General features: G+C 40.2%; 1 protein-coding gene across 1 annotated transcript in view; it reads left to right on the plus strand.

The window, feature by feature from the left end:
- RORB (RAR related orphan receptor B) overlaps positions 1-17,541 on the plus strand; it is a 272,313-nt gene that overhangs the window by 192,452 nt on the left and 62,320 nt on the right. Inside the window, exons 2-3 of the mRNA XM_043973634.1 lie at positions 11,433-11,518; positions 15,947-16,088. Coding sequence (XP_043829569.1) covers positions 11,433-11,518; positions 15,947-16,088 — 228 coding nt within the window. The remainder of the gene's footprint in view (positions 1-11,432; positions 11,519-15,946; positions 16,089-17,541) is intronic.

Consider the following 17,541-nt stretch of genomic DNA (forward strand, 5'->3'; position numbering starts at 1 on the left):
CCCAATTGCCTCACTAAAACAAAGAAAGAAAGAAAGAACCAAAGAAAGAAAGAAAGAAAGAAAGACAGAAAGAAAGACAGAAAGAAAGAAAGAAAGAAAGAAAGAAATGGAGGGGGTGAGGGCAGCTAGGCGGCACAGCGGGTAAAGCACCAGCCCTGGATTCAGGAGGACCTGGGTTTAAATCCAGCCTCAGACACTTGACACTTACTAGCTGTGTGACCCTGGACAAGTCACTTAACCCTCATTGCCCTGCCAAAAATAAATAAATAAATGGAGGGGCAAAAAATTGTTGGTGAGAGAAAAAAGAACAAACTAAATATCAAAAGAGAAGATGAAAAATGGGCAAGCCATAAATCCATGTCTCATCACATCTCAAACTCCACAAAGCTGGCCTTCAAATGCATTCTATGAACAACTACACAAACCAAGGAAGAGACTATGAGCAGATCCCCACATAATTAGTCCTAAACGATAAACAGGCCATCTCTCTAGTTAGGATCACAGCTTGTGCCTTCTAATACACTCAATGTATTTTGGAGATTCATTTTACTGCTGTGAGAAAGAGTCTCCCAAGACCTGGGATCACCATAGGATTGTTCCACTGGAAAGTCTTGTTAATATCATTTAGATGTAAGTCATTTAGGTGGAACACATGCATTTGGGGCAGCATTTGACTATATGGTCCCATTGTAGTCGGTTTCTGAAATCAAACCCTGACTAAACCCTATTGTGAAGATTTTTTTTATTAAATTTAAACTAGCATATATTAAAAAGTATCATTCATCATAGAGTTCATTTTTATGTGGGAATATAAAAATTGGATTAGTGATTTAATTTTATCTTCATCTATAAGCAAGCCCAGATGTTTATTTCTAAAGTTGTTGGTGAAAATAGGGGATGAAGGGAAGAGAAGGGTGACTTTTACAATATACCCCTCCCACTATCATGACTTTTAAACTATTTCTGTTATTTTCCAAAATGCTGTGAAAATATTTGCATTTTGTCAGTGCTGAATGTTGAGTTAAGATTATAAACATGCAGATGTCTTGATTTTCAATCACTCCTCATCCTGTTTCTATAAGATAACCTTTGTAGCTTTCAAAAACATCTTCCAACACCCTGGGGGGCAAATTACCTCTATTTTCATTTCCTTTAATAGAGTTGGATCATCTTTTAATTAAAAACTTATTGAACCAGATTCTCCCCATGTATAAGTTACTCTCTGGGGGAGTAATTTATGCAAAGAGTAAATTTGACTCAATATTATATAAGAATAGGAACTGTACAATGAATACCTGGAATTTTCCATTAGTTTGTTAATCACTATAAACATGGTAGGAGGCCCCACAAACCTAGAGAGAAATGCCAGACTGGGGATGAGGGGGGAAGGAGGGAAGCCCTCGGGTGGCACGGGGTCCCTCTTCTCCCATGCCTGTTAGAAATTTGGAGTCTGGGAGAATGGTATATTCTTTCTAAGCCCAGAGACTAGGTAAGAAATGCGTGTGAGCACAATAGGGGACATCAGTATGGGGAATAAGATATAATGGGAAGGAATAAAAGGAAAAGAACACATGGGGAATATATGGAGGCCGACATAATTGATAAGTAGAAAGGACTAACCAATGAAGGCCCAGGTCTTAGTGCATGAACCCTATTGAGCCTTAGTGAGAAGAAATCTATAATGTCCTTTCCCTTCATACTTTGGTACAAGAACAAGCATCCTCTGTTTCCTTTCAGCTTACTGTGTAGACACAAAAAGCCTCTTAATTGGGTACTAAATGGAACTGAGTGTTTATTTACAAAAGGTTCAAATAGGTGAGATATCTCCTTCTTCCCTGGTGGGGAGTGAAGCAAAAATTTCTGTAAGCCTCCTAGTTGGGGAAGAGGTCATGTGAATGACTGCTGCAGAGGGTGAGAAAGAAAGCACACTCCCTTTGGGGCTTTGAACCTTATCATAACCAACCCAAATATTCCTCTAATAAAAAGGTTCTGAGCTTTGTTTTGTATCATGAAGTCTTTTGTCAGTCTATGGAGACCCATTCTCAAAATGTGGGGTTTTTTAAGTATATGATTGAAAATACATAGAATTGGGGCAGGTAGGTGGTGCAGTGGATAAAGCACTGGCCCTGGATTCAGGAGGACCTGAGTTCAAATATGGCCTCAGATACTTAACACTTACTAGCTGTGTGACCCTGGGCAAGTCACTTAACCTTCATTTCCCTGCAAAAATAAATAAACAGATAGATAGATAGATGGATGGGTGGATGGATGGATAGATAGACAGATAGATAAAAAGAATACATAGGATTATGAAGGAAACCAATTCTATGGTTATCAACATATTAAAAATTCAAGTTCATGGACCCCAAATTCTAAAGCTCTGCTTAGCATTACCTGATCATAGAAATATAGATCTTGAGCTAGAAGGGACCATCTGGTCCAACCCCCTCATTTTACAGATGAGAAAACTGAGGCCCAGGGAAATTCAGTCACTTATTAAAGGTCCCACAGATAGTATCAAAAGTAGGATTTGAATCAAGGCCCTGTGACTTCTTAACCATTGCTCTTCCTACTGTATCTCACAGCTTCTTACCTCCTGTTATCTAGAATATTTTCGACAACAGATGTGGGAACTGATTTAATAAAATATTTTAGTCTATCTAGGGGTCTTAACCTTTTTTGTGTTATAGACCCCTTTGGCAGTCTGATAATGTCTACAGACCCCTTCTCAGATCAATATTTTAAATACATTGAATAAAATATGTAGTATTATAAAGGAATATAGTGAAATACAATTATCAATATGATTTTTTAAAAAGAGGTCACAGAACCCAGGTTAAGAACTCTTGAATTCTGTCTCCCTGGTCATCCCCTTCTTCCCTTCAAGTGTGCTGGCCTCCAGATGGGGCTAAGTTCTTACTGCCAGTTGCCCATCCACAAGCAACCTCCTCCTTTTTTTACTGCCAGAGTAGAGAATGGACAGAACTACTGAGATAGAGGATTCAGGATGGAATTAGAACAAGAGATGAATCAACCAAAGGATCGGTGCTAGTGGCAGGAAATTGATCTGTAAGCTATCCTCAAATTATTTTTTCTCCTCTCAATTCTGGGTTTCCACCAGCCTGAGGAAGGAGAAGAAATGAAATGACTAAGTGCTGTGTCCTTAACTGGCCTGACTTTATATTATGTCCTGGGTCACCATGAAGCCAGTCTTCCCATATGAAAGCAAAGCAATGTTCCTGAATGGTATATCGTCTCAGTCAAACAATTAAGCAATAAGCACTTATTAAGCATCTACTAAGTACAAGGCACTATGCCAGGCACTAGAGATATGATGATAAATATGAAACAGTCCCTGCCCTCAAGGAGTTTACATCCTCCCAGGTGTTATATGGTGTGATTCTGCTGTTGATAAGAGGACAGGATAAAATTAGTTTCTTCCTTGGCCGCCCCTCTCCTAGCCTCTTCCTTTGGTCCCAGAACTTAAAAGAACAGCTCCCCAGTTAATCTTAAGTGTTGCTGACACTAAATCCCCTACCTGTGGTATTCTAATAGCCAATAAAGTTGAACATAAGAACATCTTGAATTAACCTCAGACAAGCACCAGAAAGAGGATGGAACCATTTGGAATTGAGAGCATGGAAACTTCCCCACTGAAATATATAAGGAGCTCCCCTGCAACCTTAAATCTTAGAGAATTGCTTGAGGGTACTGAGAAGTTAAGTGGCTTATCCATAATCACATAACTTGTATGTGTCAAAGGCAGAATTTAAATCCAGGTCTTCCTGACTCCAGAGCCAACTGTCTTCCCACTGCACTTGATGCCTTTCTAGGACCTACTCCACCATTACCCAGCAAACATTTCTGCTCTTTTCAGTTTCTATAAAAGGTCAGGATCCTGGCTGGCCCTAGCACTATGCTCTATGCTGCTTAGTAGATAGCTATAATTCTTCAGCCTGGAAGAGGAGTTATTTCTCTAGGCTCCCATTTCCCATCTAGTCATTGACCTCTGAGTCACTCCATCCGAGGCCACCTGGCTAGTCAGGAAAATGCCATGTTTCTCTCTCTCTCTCTCTCTCTCTCTCTCTCTCTCTCTCTCTCTCTCTCTCTCTCTCTCTCTCTCTTTCTCTCTCATACTCTGTGCGTGTGTGTGTGTGTGTGTGTCTGTCCCTCTGTCTCTGTCTCTCTGTCTCTGTCTCTCTCTGTCTCTGTCTCTCTATTTCTCTCTCTGCTTCTCTATCTTTAGGTAAGCTAATTCATCCCAATTAAGACAGGTTTGGAGAAACTCAGGCCACACTCTTCTAGGGCTACCATCTTATCTTAGATTCTTTAAGTCAGGTCTATCTGTCTAGTGTTAAAATATAAGGTGTATTTCTGGGGAAAGCACAGTTTTTAAAAATACGTAAACATTTTTTATCTAAAGTTTTGAGTTCCAAATTCTATTCTTCCCTTCCTCCCCTCAACCCTCCCTGAGGTTGTAAGCAATCAAACATAGGTTATATATGCCCAATTATGTAAGGCACAGGTAAGCACATTCTTCACAATTTTTAGGTTGCAGATTTATGGGGACAATGGAATTTAGTAATTTTTTTAAAATAAAGGGACAGACATGAAGGTCATCAATCTAATCATAAAAACCCAAGCATAGCCACAAGGACTAGTTTCTGTTTGGGGTGACTTGTGGCCTGGTTCAGGGGGCTAACTCACCCAAAGAATTAGAAGCTCATCATAAATCTTATAAAATAAAAAAGAGATTTATTAGGAGTGAGGGATATATGGCCCAGGTACATATCACCTTGATGACTGTCCCAATAGAGTAAGAGAAGACCTGGTCTTTTGTATCTTTACAAAACAAAGAAAGGGGAGGGAATTATAAGTTAAGGGGAAATGCAAAGACTGGGGCCCAATCACCAAGAGGGGATCTTTGATAACAGGATATCAGTAGGATATGGAGCATCCAACCATATCCTGCATATCCTCTAGTAAACCTTAGTGTTGCTTATCAACAAACTGGGGTCCTGTCCTGCCACACCTCATACCTGAGGTGAGAGAGACAGCTGCTTTTCCCTTGGTCTTGGGGGGTTGGGATCTTTAGGTTTCTTGGGGTTCCACTGTACTCCCATAATAGTTTCCATGACCAGAAGCTAAAATAATAGTGATAATTGACATTTATACAACACTTCATAGTTTACAAAATGTATTATATACATACAATAATACTATATGGTCAATAGAGTCCCTGCCCATTTTATAGGTGAGTTAACTGGGGAACAGAGAAATTGTGTCTTGACCAAGATCACACAGCTAGAAAGTGCCTTGAAAACCTTGAAGGACTAAATAAATGTAAGCTATTGTTATTATTTCAACTAAGGAATAAATTTATTGTATTTATAGTGGCAAAGCCAGAATTCAAACTTACACTTTCTGACTTCTAGTCCAGGCTACCATATGATTAAAACAATTATCCTTTCTTTTGATTCCTTTATGCTTGACTTTCATAGAAATCTGTTTGTTTCCTCAAAAAAAAGCATCAAATTAGAGATCCACCCCTATTTAAACCCTATCTTCTAATTGATATGAATAGGTTTCTGGTTTGAGAAAAATTGGTTATTGTCTCAAACTTCTTAAACTCAATTGAAACCCTTTAAGTGATGTGTTTGGTGGGAAAGAATGCCAGACTTGACCTGATTTCCAAACCTACCTCTCATAAAAAGTTGTGTGATCTTGAGTTAGTCATTTAACCACTTCGAAGCTCAGTTTCCTCTTCTTTAAAATGGGTATGATAATACTTGAAGTATCAACTTCATAATGTCACTGTAAGAATCAAATGAGATAACCTATGTAAAGTGCCTTGAAAACCTTGAAGGACTAAATAAATGTAAGCTATTGTTCTTATTATTTCAAGTAAGGAGTAAATGAGTTGTATTTATAGTTAGCGCCTGGGGGAGAAGAGAGGAGATAAAATGACCTTACCAAAATAGAATGATTATTCATATCAGTAGGAGGTGCATGTACTCAATCCCTTTGGGGAAGCTACCAGTTTCCTTCCTTTGGCATTTTGGAATCCTTGGCATTTGTAAAGGCATCCCTCTCTCCTAAAGGTTTAGCAAACTATTGTCCCACCTCCCAAAGCATTGTCAGTTCAGAGGGAAAAGAATTCAGCATCTCTGTTTCATCTATCTAGCATACTCTTAGCTATTTGGACAAAAGAAAAATTGGGTAAATTCCCCCGAAAAAAAAATTTGGAGATAGGAAATGGGCCATAGTTTAACAATGACAAATACAGCCTCAGACACTTGACAGTTACTAGCTGTGTGACCCTGGGCAAGTCATTTAACCCCCATTTCCTCCTCCCACCCCCCAAAAAATGAACACACCAGAGTAAAAAAAAAGTGGATTCTAATACCAGCTTTGCCACTAATTTCCTATATACCCAACGGGAAAAATAACCACCCTGTGTCTTTGTCTCTAATATGGGAAGAGAGAGTAATAACATCATATAAATATCAGCTATTAATACTTTTCTTTCAGGACAGGACATTTGTAAATGAATTATATTTCTAGTTAGCAAGAGACACCATGGCACTCAACAGATCAAACCCCAACTCATTATTTCTCCTCTACAAACACCAAAGAAAATTCAACTTGCCTTATCCATATTCCCTATCAGTTATCACTGATATCAGTTACCACTATTCTTACTATAGTCAAGCTAGAGATAGATAGTCCCCCTTTTAAAAAATTCTTCTAGATCCTAAATGTAATTTCAATAAATCTTTTCAGGTCTTCTTCAAAATGTTTGTCAGATTTGTTCCTTTCCTTCCATGCTCACTGATACCACCACAGTTCAGGCCCTCATGATAGTATACCTAAATTATTAGGCTAGTCTCTAAAATCATCTCTTTGTCTCTAATTGTTCCCCTTATCTAGTTCACCCTGCATATTCTTCCCCGACTAATCTTTCTAAAACACCACTGTTAACATATCATTCCCCGGGGCAGCTAGGTGGCACAGTGGATAGAGCACCGGCCCTGGAGTCAGCAGTACCTGAGTTCAAATCCAGCCTCAGACACTTGACACTTACTAGCTGTGTGACCCTGGGCAAGTCACTTAACCCCCATAGCCCAGCAAAAAACAAAAACAAAAAACAATTACTAGCTTTGTGACCCTAGGCAAGTCACTTAACCCCAATTACCTCACCAAAAAACAAACAAAACAAAAAAAAAACCCCACCAACATATCATTCCCCTCTTCCCTCCTCCTGGCTCCCTATTGCCTATCCCTCCCCAACTTGCCCCTTGCCCCATCAAGTCTAAAGTCATTCACCTGGTTTTGAAAGCACTCCATTTTCTAACCCTACTCTATTTATTCAACCCTCTTTCTCTTGTTTCTCTTGCTATTGCCCCCTAAGTCCCACAGTAAAGTAGTTCACCTATCTTATAATGACATCATGTGCATCAGGGTGCAGATCAAAGTTTCCCGCCTTCATGAAGTCATCTGAGATTTGTCTAGCCCACATTGATTGTCTAACCCTTCACTGGACTCTTACTAAACACGTAGCTGGTGCCACACAGTCTTATAGTTTGGTGTTGAATTGTTGGTTTTGTTTCCCTGACTAAATTGCTTTAGGAGTAGAAAGGCATGTCATATGGTTCATTGTATCTTTCACATCCTGAGAACTTAGTAGGCACTCAAAAAATACTTGCCGTTAAGGTGATTATGAATACCTTAGCATGTGAATTGCATCTATGTGCAAGAGTCATTTATGATTCACTGATCTTGTTTAAAATGTCATTAAAGGATAAAAAGGTGAACTTCCTAGTCTCACCTTCCCCTTCCTAATGGTCTTATTTCTGTTGAGGATAGCACCATTCTTCCAGCCACCCATGTTCAAAACCTAGGAGTCAGTCGATGAGCATTTATTAAGTGCCTGTTATATGGCAGGCATGGTGCTAAGTCCCGGGGATACAAGAAAGGCAAAAGGCAGTCCCTGACGTCAAGGAGTTCATAGTTCTAATGGGGAAGACATGAAAATAACTATGTACCATCAAAATACAGTATAAATTGGAGATAATCAAAAGAAGGAAAGTACTGGAATTTAAGGAGATCAGGAAGGCTTCTTGTAGAAGGTGGGATTTTAACTATCAGGGAAGCTAGGAGGCAGAAATGAGGATGAAGAGTATTCCAGGCATAGGGGGCAGCCTTTAAAAATACTCAGAATCAGGGGCAGCTAGGTGATACAGTGGATAAAGCACCGGCCCTGCATTCAGGAGGACCTAAGTTCAAATTTGGCCTCAGACACTTGACACTAGCTGCATAACCCTGGGCAAGTCATTTAACCCTCATTGCCCTGCCCAAAACAAACAAACAAAAATACTCAGAATCTAGAGATGGAGTGTCTTGTGCAAAGAACAGGAAGGAGGCCAGTGTCACTGGATCAAAGAGTACATGGCAGGGAATGAGGTATAAGAAGACTGAAGAGGTAGAAGGGAACCAGGTTATAAATGGTTTTCAATGCCAAATAGAATATTTTCTATTTAATCCTGAAGATGATAGGGGGGGGCAGCTAGATGGCACAGTGGTTAAAGCACCGGCCCTGGATTCAGGAGTACCTGAGTTCAAATCCAACCTCAGACGCTTAACACTTACTAGCTGTGTGACCCTGGGCAAGTCACTTAACCCCCATTGCCCTGCAAAAAAAAAAAAGATGATAGGGAGAACACTGGAGTATATTAAATAGGAGAGTGATGTGGTCAGATCTGTGCTTTTGGAAAATTAATTTGACAGCTGAGTGGAGGAAGAACTGAATGGGGAGAGACTTGGGGCAGGGAAACCCACTAGCAATCTGTTGCAATAATCCAGGTGTGAAGTGGTAAGGGCCCATACAAGGATGGTGGCTGTGTCAGAGGAGAGAAGGGGGTTTGTACAAGATGTATTATGAAGATAAAATGAACAAGACTTGGCAACAGATTAGATATGGAGGGTAAGAGAGGATGAGGAGTTGAGGATGACACCTTGGTTGCAAGCCTGTGTGAAGGGGAAGATGAATGTGCCTTCAATAGTAAGTTCAGGAAATTCAGGAAATTCAGAAGGGAGAAGAGTTTGGGAGTGAGTTCACTTTTGGAGAGACTGAATTTGAGTCATCCTTAACTCTTTTTTTTCTCACCCACCCCTCATATCCGATCAGTTGTCAAGTCTTGTGAATTTCAGACCTCTTTGGTTCTGCCAATTCTCTTACCTATACCATTCTCTCCACTTATACACTCCACAGTCATCACCCTCAATCAGGCTTTTCAGGGGCATAGGTCTATCACCTTTGTTCAGATTCTATGTTGGGATGAAAGGAAGCACTTGAGTCATTAAACATTTACAGAAGGAGGTCACCTTTGCCCTACCAAGGCAAGGACCTGAAACAAAGATTCAATGGTGCTTAGCTCCTCTGCATGTAGCACTTTTCATCTCCATCTGGAAATGGATCCAGTCAATAGGTCATCAGGGTATGGCAATTCATATGGATTTAGGTTCCCACTAGGTCTGAGAAGCACAGACTCCATATGACAGCAGCATGACTAGAGAGCTGCCTCAGAGAAGGTGGGACCAATCAGGTTCCAGGGCACTTTTGTCTTCTTTGGGGTAAACATGGCCTCCCTATGTTGTGCGTAAAAGGAAAGAAATTGCCAGAGCAATTCTAGTCCTATCACTTCTCACTGGATTATTGCAATAGCTTCCTAAATTGCCTCCCTTCACTTAATCTCTTCCTTATTTAATCTGCCTTCCAGACAGCTGCCAAATTGATATTATTAAAGCACAGTTCAGACCATTTAGTAACTCCCCAGCTCAAGAAGTGTCAGTGATTCCCCATTGCCTGTATTACAAAATGCAAATTCATCTGTTTGCCATTTAAAGCTTTTTTACAATCTGGCTGTAGCCTGTCTTCCCAGTCACATAATACATTACTCACTAGCTAATTTGCAGTTCCACATATACCACATTCTATCTCCTGCCTCCCAGTGTTTACTTAGGCTAAAGTATTTATGAAGCTTCTATCTCATGCCTGGGCAGCTAGGTGATGAAGTAAATAGAACTCTGGGCTTGCAACCAGGAAGATTCATCTTCTTGAGTTCAAATTTGGCCTCAGAGATTACTAGCTGTGTGACTCTGGGCAAGTCACTTCACCCTGTTTGCCTCAGTTCCTCATCTATTAAAACAGCTGAAGAAGGAAATGGCAGACCACTCCAGTACCCTTGCCAAGCAAACCCCAAATGGGGTCACAAACAGTCAAACACAACTGAAATGACTGAACAACAACATGCCATGCCTAGAAAGTGTTCCTTCCTCACCTCTACCTCTCGGTATCCTTCAAGGGTCAGTCAGATAAGTGCTATATCAGAACCACTTGAACTCTGTCTCTGGGAGTGAGATGCCTCCTTACCTTTCCTGGAATCAGGCATCCATATTACTTCCTGATCATTTTCCAGGCCCTAAAGATGTGTCTCTTTAGAACTCCCCTTTATATTTTGTGTTACTCTATTAAAAGGTAAACTTGTTAAGAACAAGAACAGTTCACACACATGAGACACCACAGCCCTGACCAAACTACTTCATATTTATTTTGTATATATCCTATATTGACTTATCTACCTGTATTCCCTCTAACATGAGCTCCATGGGAACAGAGACTATTTTACTTTTTTTTATTTGTCTAACCAAGCACCTAATACAGTTTCTAGCATGTAGCAGGTACTTAATAAAAGGTTATTGGGGCAGCTAGGTGGCGCAGTAGATAAAGCACCGGCCCTGGATTCAGAAGGACCTGAGTTCAAATCCGGCCTCAGACACTTGACACATACTAGCTGTGTGACCCTGGGCAAGTCACTTAACCCCTATTGCCCTGCCAAAAATAAAAAATAAAAAAATAAAAGGTTATTGATTGAATGATTAGAGATCAGAATTCAAAGTAGAAAGAGGAAAGGAACCCACGAGTTAAGAATGTATTTCTGGGGGCAGCTAGGTGGCGCAGTGGATAGAGCACCGGCCCTGGATTCAGAAGGACCTGAGTTCAAATCCGGCCTCAGACACTTGACACTTACTAGCTGTGTGACCCTGGGCAAGCCACTTAATCCCAATTGCCTCCAAAAAAAAAAAAAAAGAATGTATTTCTGGGGAGGATCAACTTAAGAAAAAAAAATCTAGTTCCTGGATATACTTTTCAGCCTAAGAATGACCTAAGGAACCCTGGGAGAGTCAGAATGGGATTAAAGAGAACTGTGGAACAGTACCACTCTGGGAAGAAGGCAGGGCACATGGCCAAACTAGTCTTTTCAAATTCTTTCTGTGGTTAGGGAAGTGAGACAAGAACAAGGGATGGGAGAAAAGGGAAGGAAAGAAGAAAAGAGCCTCAGGAGCTCAAAATGTCTGTTTTCCCATTTCAGCACAAATTGAAGTGATACCATGCAAAATTTGTGGCGATAAGTCCTCTGGAATACACTACGGAGTCATCACATGTGAAGGCTGTAAGGTATGAGACTTTAATAGAACCTGGTCAAAAGCATCATGGCACTTAATGATGATACTTGTGGCTGGCTGGCTTTCTTTTCATTCAGTATATATATATGTGTGTGTGTTCTATATATTGATGTATATGTATGTATATGTGTGTATGTAATGTGTGTGTGCATATGTATGTGGGTATGTGGGTATGTATGTGTATGTATGTATGTATGTGTGTGTGTGTGTGTATATATATATATATATATATATATATATATATACACACACATATTTGACTGAGCAGTCAACAGTGCCTTAACAACGGCTTTTTGTTTAAGGCCCTGAATTATTCACATCCACAGCAGCCATATAAATACAGCAGCTTGCTGTGTTATCAGTGTTGTTCCCATTAAACTTGAGGGCACTTGCTACCTGAGAGGGCAAATTAAAGGTTAAAAATAAATATTGTAAGTTGATAGCCATAAACATTTTCCTGAGCCTCTTGAGAAAGGGGAAGCCAGTCTAATAGTAGCAAAAGGAGTTTAGCTACCCCCTTGCTTTCAGAGTCAAAGAGAAAAGTCAAAAGAATTTTAGAGCTGTCAAAGACCTTAGAGGTCATCTAGCTCTGACTCCTCGTTTTACAGAGAAGGAAACTGAGACTCAGGTAGGAGAATTTATTGCCCAAAGTCAGCATGGTAACATAGAAAATGTGCTGCATTTTGAATCAAATGCATTTAATTCTTGGCTCTATCGTATGCTACATGTGACTCTATCTAATATGGCAGAGGGGAAAGAACACTGGTTCTAGAGTCAGAGGACCTGGGTTCAAATGCTGATGTTTGCTAACTGTTTGACCTTGGGAATGTCCTTTCTCATCTATGGGCCTCAGAAAGTTAGTTAGACTAGATACCCTCTGAGATCCTTCCCTGCTCTAGACCTTTGATCCTAAATCACTTCACCTCTGAATGTCTGTTTTCTCATCTATTAAGCTGAACCAAATGACCTCTAAGATTCCTCCCATCTCTAATTTATGATTGTACTTAGCCACAGAACTGGGAATTAGAAACCAACTTCCCGATTCCCAATCCCATTACTTTCTCCTCTGCCTTGTCTTCCAAAAAGCAAAAGAATTGAAGTGAACAGCTCCCTCTCACAGAAATCCTAACAGAAGTGAAACAGTTAACATGTATCTAAGTCTTAAAACTAACAAAATCAGATACATAACAACAAGTTTACAAAATGAATGATGTGAAAGTTAAAAAGTGAACTATAGATCAAATATGAAGGGGGAAATGAGAACTGTTACACAACTGTTTCAAAGTCACATCAGTTAGGACTGCAAATAGAACATGTAAAATGCAGCCCAGCATGTGTGGGGAAAGGTGACATTACAGGTGCAGTTATTGGAAAGAGCAATTACGGCCCTGATTGAAGATGCAAGCAAAGTGAATCATTATTTAATGTCAGTAAACTGAGGCGAGAAATAGTAGAGTCATAGATTCTGAGATCCGATCTTCATTTGAAGAGACTTTCAAATATAAATGAAACAAAGCCCATTGTAACACCATTGAATAGTGATGCTGGGTGAGAAATTGACAAGTCTTTTTATAATGCTCACACAAAGTGTGATCCCTGTAATTGAAATTGGCACCAAAAAAGGAGGAAAAAAGGAAATAAATGATAAAAGGAAAAAAGAAAGAGAAAAGCTTTATCTCAGTAACCAGTCAACATCCTGAGCTCCCTTGGATATGATTAGTGTTAATCCTTTTGTGAACCTCCAGAGATGTCCCTTAATATTCTCCAGCACCACAGCCTTATAATTAAAGGTTGGAAATGTATCAGCTGCATGCATTTCTCCCTTCCCCGGTCACCATTTCCTACAGTAAAGGTAAAATGACGTTCTCTCTTCCCTCTGTTGGCATCAGTTGTTACTTCTCATGGGCAAATAGACATAATTTTTTCCTAACTTCCCGAGATAATGGAGTTATGATGTTTCTCTTACATGGAAAGACAGTTCATCTTTATTAGTTTTTAAATAGCCCGTTCCTTTTCACATAATATTTCTTGAAATCATTTAGTTCAATGTCAAATGAAACTGGTTCATGTTTCATTGTTTAAAAAAAACTAGATAAAAGGTGGAGGGGGGGAATCTCAAAGTATGGAGAAATGTTTTCCATTTAGAATCAAAAACATTTTCCCAACATTTTCTTCTCTATGCTATAGTTAACCTAATTAGAATATAGGTAAATTTAGATTCCAAAAGATTAAATGGCTTGCCAAATGCAAAACAACAGGTCAGTAACCACATTGGGAATAGCATTTAAGTGTTCTGGCTTCTAGTCATCTTCTCCCTTCTGCCTCTCCTCTTTGAATAGAAATCAACCTTCAGGAAAGAATGTAGTTATTGTTCTATGGGGTACTCTAAGGTTTGAGTTAAAATGACATCCTGAACCACAGAATGTAAAAGAAATCTTTAATGATTAAAAAATTAAAACATGCTATAATTTTCTTCAAATAAGAACCTCAAGGAAATTTTTTTTAATAATAGCAAGGCAACACTCCACATCAACCCTCAAATGTTTCGTGACATTATTTTCAAGTCAGTACCAACAACTCATTTTTAAATAACATTGACTCAGCTCATGCATTCATTCAAATCCCTGCTCATTCAATAAAATTTGAAACAGAAACTACTTTTCATGCCAAAAAGCACATTTGCAATAATGAGCAACAGATAAGCAAGAAATGCCTCATAATTAGTGTCAAATTGGCCTTAAATTAAGCCTGTAGCTATAGCTTCAGGAAAATGTTTCTCAGTCAGTATCAGACCTGTACTCCACAGTTTTTCATCAGCTCTTTGGCTAAGCAGCTCTTAAGTACCATAAGGTACAAACCACACAATACTTATTGAAATGTAAGGCTCATGTCATGATTAATCAAGGTATATTTGCTGAAATGATGCTGTATGACTTGTTTTCATGGATTCCAGGAAGCCATATTCTTCTTTCTGGGACTTGTCATAACCTCAATGCAATCATTCATCCTTGGGTGTCAGCCCAGTTTCCATCTCATTGTAAATCCAGTGTCTACTGCCATCCAGATCTCTCATTCTATGATTACACCTCTGGATCCCATTGTTGTCACCCTTTAAATCTCATAGTCCCATTCCATAGTATAAATTATACTCATGGCTATGCTGTGATGATGCCAGTTCTTTTCGGTGCATGGTATTAACTTTTGCTAAGGGTGGAAATAGAGGGGTGATGGAGCTCAGAGCTGGTTCTGGTACTGGAATGAGATGGTTGGCCTATCTTCAAATTAATTTCTGAGGTCCAGCAGGTAATTAACTGGGAGTCTAAGTTCCATTAGATAGTTGGGAAAACACAGGGGCTGATGACTCTAGTAAAGTGTTTTACCTATGGTCACTTAGGGAATCAAATCAATAAACATTTTTAAGTACTTACAATGTGTGAAGCACTGAGCCAAGTGCCAGAGGATACAAAGAAAAATCAAAGATAGTCCCTGCCCTCAAGGAGCTTACATTCTAATGGAGAAGATACAAACCACCACTGAGTTCTTTCCAAGCTGTTATCCCATGTTTTTTCCCTTCATAAATTCTGTGTGTGTGTGTGTTGTGTGTGTTGTGTGCGTTGTGTGTGTAGGTGTATATGTATCTGTTTCTGTTTCTGTTTCTCTGTGTGTATGCATAAAAGTATTTCCAGCTGCAGAATCCACTTCATTCAGCTTTCTTAGAGCAGCACTGTACTGTGGGAAAAGCAACCCTCAGACAATGGACCCAGGTTCCAATGTACTAAGTGTCCCAGGACACATTCTCTCTATGCCCCTTAGGCACATCATTTAACCTCCATGTGCTTCAGTTTCCCCATATTTAAAAGGGGAAAGGATAAGACTGGAAGTCTTTTCCAGTTCAGCTCTGTAATCCTATGCTTAGACACAAGATAGTTCCCATGTTTCTCACATAGGACCTAAGGACAAACAGAAGCCTTTGGTTGTGTGTATATTCCTAGTTTATCGGTTTGCCTAGCACATTCTAGGGACACTGTCCTCTCTACCGTCCCGTGACTGCTATCATATCCATGAAATGCTGCTATTATTCTTCCTGGGGAAAGTCTGCATTGTCTTTAATGGAAGAACCTGAGCAGGATCCAAAATGAGGTGTCCAAAGAGTTTTTGCACAGAAACAAATGTGTACTGACAGTGAATCCCCTCCAAAGAGACCTCACTATAGAGAATATCCCCTTCATGCACAGCAATGGTTCTTGGGTTTTGTTTCCTATAAATATCTCTCTCTCTCTCTCTCTCTCTCTCTCTCTCTCTCTCTCTCTCTCTCTCTCTCTCTCTCTCTCTCCCTCCCTCCCTCCCTCCCTCCCTCCCTCCCTCCCCCTCTCTCCCTCTCCCTCTCTTTTCCCCCCTCTCCTTCCCTCCCTCCCTCCAGGGATTCTTTCGAAGGAGCCAGCAGAACAATGCTTCTTACTCCTGCCCAAGGCAGAGAAACTGTTTAATTGACAGAACGAACAGAAACCGGTGCCAACATTGCCGGCTGCAGAAGTGTCTTGCCCTAGGAATGTCTCGAGATGGTAAAGAGTTAACATCTTGCTCTCCTATTTAAGCTCTTTCAAATGGCTGCTGCTTTGCTAGAGCCAATTTAAACCCTTGTTACAGCTTCCAGAGGGTGGGAATATGGAAGAGGGAGGGAGTGGGGGGGGGGACCATTCTGATCACATATTAACTGGAAACATAGAAGTTTTCAGGGTGGGGGGAGGGCGGGACACACACATATCCAAGAAAGTAATGAGCTGAACAGGTGTGTTGTTCACACTGAAGGTAGAGGAAGCAAAATGCTTTTCTAAAAAGCTTTGCAAACACAGGGAGCTGAAGAGATTGGATAAGGTAAATGCCTGACCTGGGACACACCTGCTAATTAGGTGTGAGTTCAGCTAATAGGTCTGATGGATTTCTGCTTGTAAGAGGCAGGGTTCATAAGCTCTTGTGGTTGGTCAGCTCTATTTGGCAGATGATTTATTCTAATCCTAAAACCCATCTTCTAGCTCACAAGCAACCCTTAGCAAAGATCCAACTGGCAAGGACCATTGTCTATCAGGACAGTTGTTTAGAACAATTTGGCCCAGGATCTAATACAACAGGGACCCTTTCCCAATAGCTACCATAAGTTCCTCAACTGTAAACTTCATGGACAGAGCCACATTTTCTCCCCCCACTAATTCCTGAATAAAGGTAAGAAGGAAGTAATGCTTTGGGCAGAAGGAAGGGGAAGGGGGAGGGAAAGGGGAGGGGAAAACAGAGTGGGTGTGCCATTTGGGGTTTTCCAACATATTACAGGGAATCTTGGGATCCCAACAAATACCTAAATGGCATTTCTCCCTGATGCTATCACCCACATGACTTGAGCAAGTCACATAACTTCTCTGGGCCTCAGTTTGCTCACATGTAAATGAGGAATTGACCTAGATAAATTCTTACTTCCTCTCTAGATCTAGCTCTATGACCCTATGATCCTTATGATCAGATCGATCTCTTCAGCAATCTGAGATTCTGGTCACACTCTCTCTGCTACAGTTCTGAACAATAAACTTTTATTTTTTTAAAAAACTAGGGGCGATTCTATATTCCTATTCCAAAGTGACGATAATTGTCATTCATTCACTTTTAGCACACTTTGAGGGCAACTGGAACTAGTGTGTGGCATGGTTTTAAGGACCTGGATAAATTCAACTTGACATATGACTTGACAGCTAACATATAAAATATTTGGTCCTTAGCCTGCCTCTTCTAAACAGGAAAGTCCTTCCAGGTATGTCATTTGAATCTGCAGCTCCCTTTGTCCCAGTGACATCCACCCAGCCCACACCTTCCCCAAAGAATCTGCCTTTCTTCAGCTAAGGGTATCAAGGAAATGTCTTTTGAGTTACAAACATGTAAAGGAGCAAAGAACGTAGTCATCTTCTAACCAACCAGAGTTTGTCCCTCCCTTGCTATCTGCATGGAGGACTGCTCCCAGGGATTGTGTAT

The sequence above is a fragment of the Dromiciops gliroides genome, chromosome 1 (assembly GCF_019393635.1).
Source record: "Dromiciops gliroides isolate mDroGli1 chromosome 1, mDroGli1.pri, whole genome shotgun sequence".
NCBI classification, from domain to species: domain Eukaryota; kingdom Metazoa; phylum Chordata; class Mammalia; order Microbiotheria; family Microbiotheriidae; genus Dromiciops; species Dromiciops gliroides.